This window comes from Dermacentor silvarum, chromosome 8, assembly GCF_013339745.2.
Source record: "Dermacentor silvarum isolate Dsil-2018 chromosome 8, BIME_Dsil_1.4, whole genome shotgun sequence".
NCBI lineage: Eukaryota > Metazoa > Arthropoda > Arachnida > Ixodida > Ixodidae > Dermacentor > Dermacentor silvarum.
Genome location: NC_051161.1, coordinates 58,363,616 through 58,376,804, shown reverse-complemented (window position 1 = coordinate 58,376,804; position 13,189 = coordinate 58,363,616). Strand labels below are relative to the sequence as shown.

Genomic DNA, 13,189 nt, shown 5'->3' with positions numbered 1-13,189 from the left:
TGCAGTATTCGCTCTGATTATAGGACGTGCTCTCACGAGGGAAATACGTGAATCATTCGATCGATTCATGTGGGTTAACGTACCCAAAGCAATACTGGGGCCATATAGGTACTCTCACGGTCGTACTATGGCAGTACGGCCATGACAGGCGTAGCGGAGAGCTCCACATTAATTTTGCCACCATCGAGTTCTCTAATGCGCACATGAATCGGTGTACGCGAACGTTTACGCTTTCCGTGCTCAATCTATATGCGGCTGCCGCAGCAGGAATTCGAACCCGCGTCCTCATGCTCAGCCTCAGTCTATAGCTAGAGACCACTGCAGGTCGGAAAGCTGTCAATACGGCGTCATCGCTGCCGTTCCGCAAAGCTGGCTTTTCCGCAATTTCAGTCTGCGGGCCATTGTTGCGGCCATAAAGGAATGATTATGTGAGAGTATAATCGGCAGTCTCTGACCTTCTAGGGAGTTTTACAAATAAACCTGCGCTCATAGCGGTAGCTGTGGGGCGGGCGTGGTGTTTAAAAGAGAACAGAAGTAGAGTTTCGTTTCTGCGCATGCGTACAGTATACTATACTGCGATGTCATTTCTTGGGTGAGCTAAGCCGCTCGCGTCGGCTGTTTCATTGATTTCTTTACGAACTCGGTTGCGTTGCGCGGATGTTATGCAATCGTCTACGTACCGATGTATTTTTCATTACATCGGTAGATGGTTTGACGCTTGCTTTAGCAGAGTATAGTGTAGGACGGTAGTGCGCAGGCCAACAGGAAGAGAAAAATTAAACGCAAAAACAAAAAGGTTAGTAAAGAACGCGAAAATAAAGAAGAAAAAAATTGAGCAAATAAAATAGAGGCGACAACAGGCACCGATGAAATTTCAATGTTTCTCTTTGGCTGTTGCCGTAATGTGATAGGACATCGCTCCGGCCTATTAATGTACAAGCGCATCTTCGGCGCCTCCCTGAACCACCCTATCACCGGGACTGCTTGGCCATTCCCCCGTATAAAGTATAAGCGCAATTATTTAAGGAACAAGCAAGCAAGCAAACAAGATTGCGGTCTCCCCTGTGTGAGACGGTGTGACTGTCGGCATATACTTGGTCTTACATTCTGACTATATGGAAATCTGGTGCAAAGTGGTTCGTCTCCTGTTAATAAACAGTTGATGGTAGCGCTCTTCCGTGCGTGCGTGCGTGCGTGCGTGCGTGTGTGTGTGTGTGTGTGTGTGTGTGTGTGTGTGTGTGTGTGTGTGTGTGTGTGTGTGTGTGTGTGTGTGTGTGTGTGTGTCAACCACTTAGGGCTCAGTTAACAGTGAGACAATGCTGCTGTCGCATTAAACGACTTCACGACCAAAGGAATCGCTAAAGTCTTGTGTTCCTCTCTCTCTCTCTCTCTCTTTTTAGGGCTGCAAGAATGTTCCTCTTTGCTGTAGAGAAGAAGAACGAAAAAACGAAGAAGGACGCTTTTTGTGCCACTCGTTACCGGATGACGGATGGGTGAGTGAACGGCCAACCGGGCAGCCAAGCGCGAGGTGAGAGATCCGTCAGCTGGTCATAGTCCACCTCTCGCTGCCGCTGTCTCATTAGGCGGCAACCGCGTTGTTTCACAACGTTGTCGGACAACACGCCGCTCGTTCTCCTCACCCTGTGCTTGCTGCACACTTCGATGTGCCCACGTGCGCGCACACGTGTATTTGTTCCGAGACTCCCGATGCGCGAGGTGCACAGGACGCGCGCGCAAGGTATTACGCGTTCGTTTAGGTAGCAACGCCGGTGCCCGTACCACGTGCCCGTCCATGCATGCACATCTCGGTCCCTCGTTCGCTTGTTTATATTTATTCGCGCGGCGCGTACCGTATTTTTCAGTCTACAATTCGCGGACTATACGCAGTGGGGACTGGTGCTCATTCACACATATGTAATATAATAAAATATAATAGAATATATTACAATATAACATAATATACGACATAGGCGGCCATATACATACATACATACATACATACATACATACATAATACATACATACATACATACATACATACATACATACATACATACATACATACATACATACATACATACATACATACATACATCCTAAACGACATAACGCTTATGAGTCTTCCGGATGGTCTACACTCCACGAAGAATCGGCCCACGAAGCATTAGTGCGCTTGCGCGCAGTCAAGTCAGGGCCGAAAACGCGCGTTGCATCCTTATTAAAGAAAGCTTCGCTTTAAAACCCGTATGTCCCATAACACTAATTCCACACGACCATGAGGAGGAGGAGGAGGAGGAGGAGGAGGAAAAAAAGTAGGAAAGGCAGGGAGGTTAACCAGAAGCACGTCCGGTTTGCTATCCTAAACGGGGGATGGACCATGAGGATTCACAGGGTCACATACGGGGTTGCGTACAGAAATTCGATATAGTGTGAACAGTATGTACGGCGCATTCGTGGGCAAAATGGGCTTTTCTGGGATAACTTACAATTAGGAGCCGTTCACAGTAACGTAGTGGCTTTCTTTTTCGGCATGTTTTGTGACAACCGAACGATGGGTATATAGTAGCACTTAACAAAAAAAAAAAGAAAAATAAAGAAAAAAGTCGCTATCTGTTGTTGGGAAATATTGCCGAATGCACTCACGACGTCTCATAACGGCAAATCACACGTAGAAATCACAGCGCAATGACATTCGTATCTCGCACGCTTAAAGATGAACAGCCTAAATTTGCCACCGCATCTGTGGTGAGTGAACCATTCGAGTAAAAAGTTGTACTTCGTGCCGATATTCTCCCTCCGCGGATTACAAGCGTGAAATCACGGCACTTTTAAACCCGTACGCGTGCCCTGGCCTTACTTACCCATCACCATAGCGCGTAATAGTTTTTGTTGCTTCTAAATTTTCTGTGTGCTTATTTTCTTCCTCCATGTATGCCCTCTTTAGCACCCCAATCTCCTCTATGCGCCGCCTTTGCGCACGGCGTGGCAGTGCGCTAACGAAGAGCTCGCATACGTAGTATGTGGCGCTCGCACGTCACACTCGCATGCATGTGTGTCCACGGGAGCGTGACCTCTAATTTTCTCGTGCCGTGTTCTTTTGTTTTGTTTCCGCGTCCTGTTCTGTCACGGGTCTCTGCATTCTTGTTAGCACCTCGTCTCGTTCGCATCCTCTCCACCGCTTCCGATCTCCCTTTCCCCTTCGAAATCCCTACGCGCCCTGTCCTCCGCATACGGTGAAACGATATTAGACTGCAGGCTTGCTCGCGCCTAAACCATCAAAGTGGCCTATAAGCTTCGTCTGGTATCTGGGTGCGAGAAGGTGTGGCGTTAATGTACCCTTCCCAAGCTATCAAGTTTGAGCTGCGCCTGGCTATGCTGCCTTTATACGGCCCCCTTCTATTGCCGTCTGTCTAGTACTCTGCACTGTACCTATTATAACACTGTCCTCGTTGGCGTCCGGAAACGCCCTGGCGGTGTCTCGCGCGCCAATGTGTCACTCTCCTTGTGCCCGCGTCACGTGTGCAGCGAAGCGTTCTTGCGTGATGTGCGTAACGCGCGCTGGCTGTTACATACAGAGAACGTTTCGGTTGTGGCGGCCGGCTCTCGGCTCTGACTGTTTATATGTACTGCCACGGCCGCTGGATTAAAAAAAAAAAGTTATCCAGCGGCCGTGGTACTGCAATCGGCACCGTATGCACCTTCCGTAGTTCAGTGTGCGAAGCCTGTGACAATTGACTATGGGACTTCAGTAAAGGAAAAAGAAAAAAAGAAATGTATTTGTCAAATAGGGTAGAGCAGCTGCCTTTCAGGAAGTGCTAGTTTTAGTCGATTGTTGACAAGAGTACTTTTCAAACACCTTTTTTTTTTTCAATCCCGCTACAGTGGAAAACAGAAAATTGTAAGAAAGAAAGGGAAGGAAGGAAGGAGGGAGGGAGGGAGGGAGGGAGGGAGGGAGGGGCGGAAGGTGGGAGGGAAAGAAAGAGAAGGAATGAAAGAAAAAAAAGTTGTCACAACTGCTTTCTGCGGCGCACAAATTAAACGAATAACGTGGGACGAGCGCAAACTTCCAACTGACTTCATTGATCCCCTGTCCTTTGTTCAATTTGTGTGCTACACAAAGTCAAGTGAGCGCCAACGAGCCGGAGCGTGCGCACTGCCACTGAATTTTGTAACACTTACTATATACAGTATGCTTGAAACATCGGTTCTATTCACCACACACCCGACTGAGGCAAGAGTCTAAGTACAAAAGGCTCCTTTTGCTATTCATTTCCCTTAGTCTACGGTAATTTAAATCAACGCAAAACAAAAAATTATGTTCCCGTGTCTGAATCGTTAATTTTTTTATATATATAACGGCATGAATCCATAGCTAGCCTGTCGCTAAGGACCCAGATGTTGTCGCATAGCTATCTTGTGTATTGATCAAAATAAAGTTATTATTATTATGATATTATTCAAACCCTCGCCCCCTCCCCCCCCCAAAAAAAAAAAAATTTAAAGAAACAACCGCAAAGCGCTTTTAGTGTTATTTGTTTCTTACTGCGGCGAGGCCATACAAGAAAGAGAGCAGCGAATTAATGACCTGAATGCCTGCATTTTTTCAATGTGATTTTTCTATTCTTTCTTTTTATTTTCGCTCAAGGAAAGAGCGCTGTCTGCCACGGGACAAATATTCCAGACTTTGTTTGCTGGAATTCGCCCGCGCCGCGTATGCTAAAGAATGTCGCGTAAAGGAAAAGAAAATATAGCCCGCGTCGCGTTGCGTAAACGTTTGCCCGCTGCGCAAGCGCTCTCAATCTTTCGATTGCGCAAGGTGAGCCGGCAGCAGAAAACGAACTAGGGTGTCCTTCACCGGCGCGACGACAAGATGTAGACGTATACTGTAGCCGTGTGCACGGAATCTTTGCTCTGCGCACACGGCTACAGTACATCTACATCGTGTCGGCTGTGGAGTATGTAGTTCTGGTATAAGAACCACAATGCACAGTGGTTCCGCAAATCCAATCCCATTTTTTTTTTCAGCATTGTTTGATTCTGGGGCACCTAAAGCTCAATCAGTGCTTCCTTTCACTTGTCTTGCCGTGATCCCAGTTTCAGATGCTAGACGAAGAATTACGCAAGACTGTACACGTCTTTCATTACAGAGTTAGCCTCCCATATCTCTATAAGGTATGGAGTTCACTTTGCATTAAGTGCGGTGTACAGCCCCTTTCGGCAGAAACCAGAGTTGGCGTGAGGCATTGTGGTGTCACTGAGGTTGCGTGTCCCGTCCCAATTTTACAGTATGCTGGTTTCTTGGTCTCTGCACCTTGGGCCAGTGTCCGTGATTTCAGCTATACACAACAGAACTTCAAGCTCATTCCTTGCCGCGGTCACACTTTTTTCGGCACATAAATTATGCGTAGTATGACGAAAACGTCGTGCGATCAACACAGCGCTGGCTAATTAAAGTAATCAACGCGAGGCCTCCGCTGACCTGTGTCTGAGATCGTTCGTTCACCCCGTGATCGTATAATCGTATATATATACATGTTTACCGGCCCGATCAATCACTGCAACGCTGCCGAGCACTTCCGGAGAGCGTCGTTCTGCGGAAGGCGCAAGACCCGGGCGCGGAAGTTCGTGCGAGTAGCAAGACCTGTTACGCGAACACCAGTCGAATAATGATCGCACGTACGTTACTCTCGGCGACGTCGAACGCCTGCTGTTGCTGCCAGCAGCACGACCCTATATAACGTATACAGAAAGCGCAGTATCAGGTACGTATAGCGGTGCTTGAGTTTGAGCAATGGCCTCGTATACGTAAAATCCATGCGCGCCACCAAGAAGACCGCGGTACACGTAGTGGGTGCCTTCTCTTTAACGAGGCATCGTGCGAGAGTGTGTCTACATCTTGAATGTATACGTCGTCTAGGACTTCGCGACCTGCTAACCCCAATGCTCGCACATCACACGCCGGCGCGGCGCGAGATATACGTCGTATCTTCGGTGTTCAGGCTAGCTCTGCACGCAGCGTGGGCCACGGGGGGAGGCTTCCAGTCGTGTTTACGACGTCGTGTCAGGTCCGCGGCGTAGTAAGCGCGCTGGGGTTCTGGCGATTGTGTGGAGGACCGCGACCGATCGAGGCGGTCGTAAAGAAAGGCGCGTCCCAACTCGCCACGGCTGTCCCAGCCGGAGAACGGAAAATAAATTAAGAATTGCAAAGGAAAACGCGCGCAGCAAAGCCGGCCCGTCCGCGTGTTCGAACGTTTTCTCTGCGAACAGAACTGCGTCTAGGCAGACGAGACTGCGCGTCGAGCGCCGTGATACGCGTCCACGCATCGCGGTGTGCCGCACATTAACGAAGCTGCTGCAATCAGGAGTGATTAAGGAAAGAGATACAGTTCAGCGAGTGCTTGATATACAGGCTGCTCCAGTATGGAAGAAGCCACACGGGTCGCGCGATGCTCAAGCATCACTGCAGAATTATGTGCTCGAAGCTCGCTTCCTGATACCTCTCGTGTTGTATAATCCACCGCAGCACTAGCCTATAACTAAAACAGAGAACGAGATAGAGATGGAAAGGAAGAAAGATTGTACTACCTTCGGGATCGGCCCACATTTTTACCCACGGACACGATAAATGCATCGGGGGGGGGGGGGGGGTAGAGGTATACAAATTCGCTGTCATAAATGCATTTAACGCAAATCAGGCGTTATACTTTATAGGATCATATCTTGCGCGTGAGAACTACACGGATCCCACGCACTGCGCAGAGTCGGTGAACGCGAACTTCTTCGACGGTTTCTGCCACACTCAATGTCGAAACGCGGTTAGTAGAATTGCAAGTAAGTGTGGACGTACTGAGATGTACGAAACGTAACGCTTGAGAATTGCAAAGACATGGTCACTTGCAAGACATTGGTAAATGTCCTTTATGCTCGTACTGAAACGCAAAAACATCATTTGTGACATATGCAAACGAACGCCACTACGCAAGTTCTTCCTCTCAAAGAATTCCGCGGCGTCAACACAAGAAGAATTGATGCATGCAAGGTGTTTCTATGAGCAAACAAACAAACAAACAAACAAACAAACAAACAAACAAACAAACAAACAAACAAACCAAAAAGAGCTCAAACAAAAATTCTCCACGCGTGCGAGACAGCGTCCGTGCGAAGTGCCTACCCCCAACCATGCAACTTCACCAAGCCGATCTGCAAGCTTCCGAATGTAAACACTAGCGCAGTACCCCGCGTTTCATCAAAATCTCGCGCAGGCCCATGCTCCATATATCAGCTCACTCTCGCTGAAGGATTTACACAATTTTGCCGCAGTGTGCGCCTCGCGTAGAGAGAAGGTTACGAACACCCTCTGCGTACAACTCCCAGTGGTCATCATTCCATGCCGTGGCCAAGTTTCTAGGCGGAACACTTTTTCTCTGCGGAGAGAAAATCCGAAAAAAAAAAGCGTCCGCCTCTCTAGCACTTGCTCAGGGCTGCCGCGTATAGACGAATGCGGGAAAGGTTTTCGTGCGAGATCTAATTCATCAACGAGGATGCCTGGCGAGCCAACGCTTCGCGGCCACCGAGCGGGCGATGCCGTGAGAGCTGCTGGAAGCGCAGCGCGCACGCCACCCAGCGGTGGCGAGCAAGCCTATCTCCTGCCCACGGTTTCGCGTTCTGCGTGGTAGGGAGAGAGACACTGACGGGAGGCGAGGCGCGCGGTAGGGAAGAAGGGATCGGGAGCAACCGAAAATCGCGTGACTCGCGCGCAGGGTGCAGCAGCTGAACGATATAGGGAGCAAAAAGGCCGCGCCCGAATCGCGACAGATGGCGCCAACGGCAGACGGAGCTGTATGCACGCGTTCGCAGCTTTTTGTTTGCTTGTTTGCGCGTCTTCTGACTTTGACGAACGAAAATGCAAGAGAGTGTCTGTGAAGAAAGAGATATTCTTCTAGTGAATTGACTGTCGGTGCTTTCGGAAGTTCGAGCAGCGAAATGTGCGAGATTCCTTGGGGTTATGAACGAGATGAGGAGGAGGTGGGTGGAAGGAGAGGGGGGATGCTTGAACTACATGTGTTTTTTTACTCCGCAACTGCAACAAACATTTTATGTTTGAGCCTACCTCGCTGTAATGCATGCACAAATGAAAATGTAGTCGGCAAATAAAAAAAAAACAAAGATAAGAAGGAGGGGTGCGGGGGATAAAACGAAGAAAGTACGACTGTTGACAATGTGAGATGAAGGACAGGCAGAAAACTATTGTCTATTCTGCACATTACGTTTGAGCGCTCTATGTTTATTCACGCCCGCCCGTGCATGAAACTGATGCTAGCCTAACAGGAGTGGCGAGCGCAGACGCGTGTTTTGTCTATAAAGATGTCTACCTTTATATAGTTCGAGCTGCGTAATACACCCTTTAATACATGCACGTATAAAAAACGCAGGCTGGCAAATTGTTTTATGTACTTCACTAAAGCGTTACAGAAGTATATTCCTTACAACAGACTACGCTATGCAAAATCCATGACGTAAGCTTATGTTTACACATAGCCTCCTCGAAGAGGCTATGGTTTACATTATGTTGCCTACCACGGACCGGACTGAGTCCACCGATTCCACGCACATGTGCATAAGGTGACGCAAGCCCGACTCGGCGCCTCCGCAGGCGGACCAGGAATCGTTCACATTCGGACGACCGGCGAATTCGATAAGCCGACTCCGCTCGTGTTCGATTGGTTCACGTAAACGACATGTCTGTAATGCCGGGCGTACCTTGGAAGTAGCTCTTGGTGCGCAAGTAGGAGACGCTGAGCCTGAGTATGGAGAGCTTGTCCAGCTTGGAGAGCACGTTCTGGTCAAAAGGCAGCAGGCTGGCCAGCGTGTCCAGCTCGGCATTCAGACGCTCCCGGTGCCGCTTGCTAGGGTTGGACTTGACCGGCTGACCGTTGGGGCCTTCCTTCGGTGCCACTCGTACGCTGTTCGGGGATGACATGGAAGAAAGAAAATGCGCGGATCGTGAGTGAGGAGTTTAACGTCGCCGAACAAACAAGCAACAATTAACGCATAACGAGCGCCAAACTGCTAACAGAGTTTCATTCACTATACTCCGTTTCAGACATCAGGTAAAACGCTGCATGGAAGCTACGCAAGAAGTGCGGTGACGAAAACGTACTACTCCGCGCGTACAATTGCGATCAAGAACATCGAACTATTTGTAAGTGCGGACGCAGTCACTGCAAGAAGTATATCTAGCCTCCACAGCGTTGCACCTCATGTCCGAAACGGAGTATAATTCGCTTGAAGCATGATAACCAACGGTCACGTCATCGCACTGAACATACCGGCTATAGAAACGAACAACAAAGCGTGCATACAAAATGAAATATATATGATGCTGCACGTGACACGTGCAAAGACATAGAGTTACAGTTTTCAAGAAAAGCAATACTTATTGAGGAGGGTCACAGACTGTATGCTGATGCGAGCTTTGCCACTTTTCGCTTGATGTAATAGGCCTACACTACCTCTCTTTCAGTGTTATCGTTTCATCTGCCGATAAATTTGATCTGACTGGGCTCGGATGACACCTTGCAATGTGTAGCCTCGGATGCACTCCGTGCAATGTGTATATATATAATCATTAGGAAAACGAAATCAATCTTGACAATTAATCTGAATGTCATACAGGATTTGTGAGGAGGAAATAGAGCTACAGTATAGCCAAGGACGTAAGAGGAGCCTATACGTGTGACGTATAGATCCCACGTCGCGCTTGCAGGACATGCTGTAACTGTTTTGAAAGTTACTCTGACGTCGATACCGAAACGCAAGTTTCGATGAGTGCATCTGTACTGGAGTAGTTACGTTTCACAGCATATATCTTTGTTAAGTCATTGTACTGATGAATTTGACTAGCAAATGAAGAACATTTACATTTGTTTTTCAATGAACCTTAATTGAGCTTGGTGCCTAAGCAATGTAGCAACCCCAGGCACACCGGTATCGGTGGGCGATCATTTAGTTTATGTTATGAGCATTCTATTCATAAACGCCGGTAGTACAGGTATGCATTCGCATACCTGTACTACCGGCGATTGTGCTTATGCAGTGAATTGTACTAAAAGAAAATTCAATGAACGAAAATAAGATTTGGTTTGGAACACTACGATGGAACAGAGGCGCGTTAAGTAAGGAACGTCCAAACTATACAAGTTTGGACTATACAAGAAAAAGCAACAATATTTGCGTTTGTCTTTGCAACTTCACAACTGGTGGGGCTCTCTACTGTAACTAATAAAAAAAACGATAAATTTAATTGGTTATCTTGTCACAGTGCAAGAAGCATTACTTGCACATGGTGTTCTACACTCTATTTTGCAGCACAATCGAAAGAGCGTGCTACAACAGGATTTGCTTAACCGTTCAGTGCGGTTGTATACGCTTTACCGAGGGAGCTAAGGAGGGACGTAGCCAACGAAGATCTTTCACGTTCTCACGTGTTTCGTTATACAAGTGTTCGAAGGCCCTGTGAGCGTTAAATTCGTCCCTGTCAAAATGACAAACGTCGCCGTGCATTTTACAGACCCTGCGCGCAAGTTGCAGAGAGATCGACATATCGGAGGCATTTCGAATGCTCGCGACATTAGTTAGATGTTGCAGTAGCGACCACGTGTGCACATTTATTTATAATGCGTTTGTCTCCTCCGTTTACAATGCAGCCTAAGGGAACGCGATTTTTCGTTCCTTGAAAGTCTATTATAAGCCGCACGCGCCTCAGTGCAAGCAAAAACACCCGATCGGTTACGCGCGCGATTAGAAAAAAGAATTCTATGAAAAAAACGTATATAATAGATGGTACCCGTTATGCAGAACCGTATCGAGAACTCCAGCAAAGAAGTGTATCAAACAAATTTTAGCAAATATTGCGCTATTAAGCGCATATATTGCACCGCGTATTCATATCCGCGAGCCTGTATGCGAAGAAATGTTGTGAGTGAGAGCAGTGAAAGTCAAAACTGAAGTGGCATGTTAGGTCGTCCACCGATACCATATATGGAAACAAAGCGCTGCATGAGCGGAGGTCTGTCTGCGGCGGCTGCTGTGAATCGCGCCCACGCGTCACCCACGCGCTGCCTCTCGCGATCTCCCGATATCCGGTATCCAGTATCCGCTTGCAGCGATGGCTCAGTACCTGTGGTGTTGAGCATGAGGACGCCGATTCGATCCCCAGCCACGGCAGCTGCATTCCGACTGGGACCGAATGCAAAGACGCTCGTGTTAAATTGGGTGCATGTTAAAGAAACCCAGGAGACCGAAATAAATCCGGAGCCCACCACTATATATAGGGCCTCTCTCATATCCCGTGAGTTGTTCTATTACATTAAATCCCATAATTTATTTTTTCATATAAGGTATATCCAGCAATCGCTACGCTGCTATCGTGTATTGTACGAGTATATACGGTCCGACTTCTCTGTAAGCTTACACATTTCGTAAGGCCGTATACTGCGAGTGCGTCGGACTGGCGACCGAGTGAGTCACGACTGCAGTTCCGGCGACCACAAAGTAAAAAAAAAAAAAAATGTCGATTTGCACTCAACGAAAGCGGTCTCTTTTCCAATGACGGGACAAGCCGTCGATATATCGACGCCGCGACCTCAGTGCTGAGAAGCGAAGTGCAGGGAAGCGGTGAAGTGCTCCTTAATTGAGGCTCCCGCGAGCTCGGCTGTATACGCGAACGCCCTTAAAGAAACTTAATGGATGCTAAGTTTCTTTCGCAATCGATAGCGCCAACCGCATGCATCGCGTATGTAGTATACACGTCTGTCAGCGCATATGGACGCATACGTATAAACCGAAGGCAACGCGCGCCTTTGCAACTATATCGTCAATGACTTAAACAACGGCGAGTGCTTTTGAGTAGGTTTGCAATGAGACGCCATAAATTCCGCTCGATGCGCTTTCACCGTCGGGCGCGGTGCGAGGCGAACAGGGGAAGCGAAGACATCAGCGCATGATGTACAAAGGCCGTCGTATAAGCGTTGGTGACGAACGTGAATGCCGAGCACATGCTAACCGTTGTGGCCTGAAAACATGGCATGTACTTACAAGGGTCTGATTCTGGCTCCGCCCCCAACCCCTCCCCCCCCCTCGTTTTTTTTTTTTTTTTTTTTGTTGTTGTTGAGTGGCTGATAATGCAGTGGTGATGACAGCCATGTTAACGACATATCATCTTAGCGTTTCTATACTGGCAGTCGGAGAAATGTACTATTGTAACCATCGTACTATTTATAGAAATGTTCCACATTCAAAGAAGGTATTCAGATTTTCCCCTTCATTCTTTCTTTCTTTTTGCGAGAAAGCGTAACGGTTGGCTATATGGCTGAACAGGACGCTGACCAGAACACGCGCGACGGGAGTGGGGGGACTCGCGGCGTACGATGCCTGGAATGCACAGCCGGTATCATGGGTCAATAGCAGAAATACGGCACTACGCAATAGCAGAAATTCGGGCCCTTTGCAATCGGACTCGCATTGCTTTCGCAGTAGCGCTTGTCTTGCGCGAGAGTCAGCTCAGGTGTTCCATTATTTGACCGTGTGGGCATGTGTGTTAAAGGGCGATGTGATCATCACAATAATAATGCCCGTTATAAATAATCTACGACGTCTCTTGCTAAACAAATGACGATAGTATAAGCATAGGCTTGTGTGGAGTGCAAAAATGAAAAAAAAAAGTATATTTTCTTCCTGCCAGGCAATGATATAAACTAAAATATGATATAAAATGATATAAAAGCGCATGTGCTTCAAAATTGACAGAAATTTGTTGATTTATTATTCGCCTTTATACTATACGCCAGCCCATACTGCGTCCGAGTTGTTAGTTGCAATACTCAGCAAGGCGTCTCCGTCGAGTTTCATATGATGCAAACGCAGATATCGGTTGAGTACGCCTTGAGGCGCCTAGTTAGCGTTGCCAAACTGAAAGTATATACGAAAACGTCACCCACAGTGGTATAGCTTAGTGGCTATTGCGTCGCGCTGCTGAGCTCTAGTTCGCCGGTGCGACCCGGCCGCGGAGGCCGCATATTCGATGGGGGCGAAATGCAAAAGGGCTCCCGTACATAGAGTTACCTGCACGTTGAGGCACCCCAGGTGTTCAAAATTAATCCGGTGACCCCACTACGGCGTGCCTCCTAAT

General features: G+C 48.0%; 1 protein-coding gene across 6 annotated transcripts in view; it reads left to right on the top strand.

Moving 5' to 3' along the window:
* LOC119461279 (uncharacterized) overlaps positions 1-13,189 on the top strand; it is a 463,000-nt gene that overhangs the window by 60,191 nt on the left and 389,620 nt on the right. For all 6 annotated transcript variants that reach the window (XR_005193959.2, XM_049672342.1, XM_049672341.1 and 3 more), the window contains exon 2: positions 1,401-1,493. Coding sequence is in view for 5 of the 6 variants with exons in the window: in XM_049672342.1 (XP_049528299.1) it covers positions 1,490-1,493 (4 nt within the window). In the remaining variant the exon portion in view is untranslated. The remainder of the gene's footprint in view (positions 1-1,400; positions 1,494-13,189) is intronic.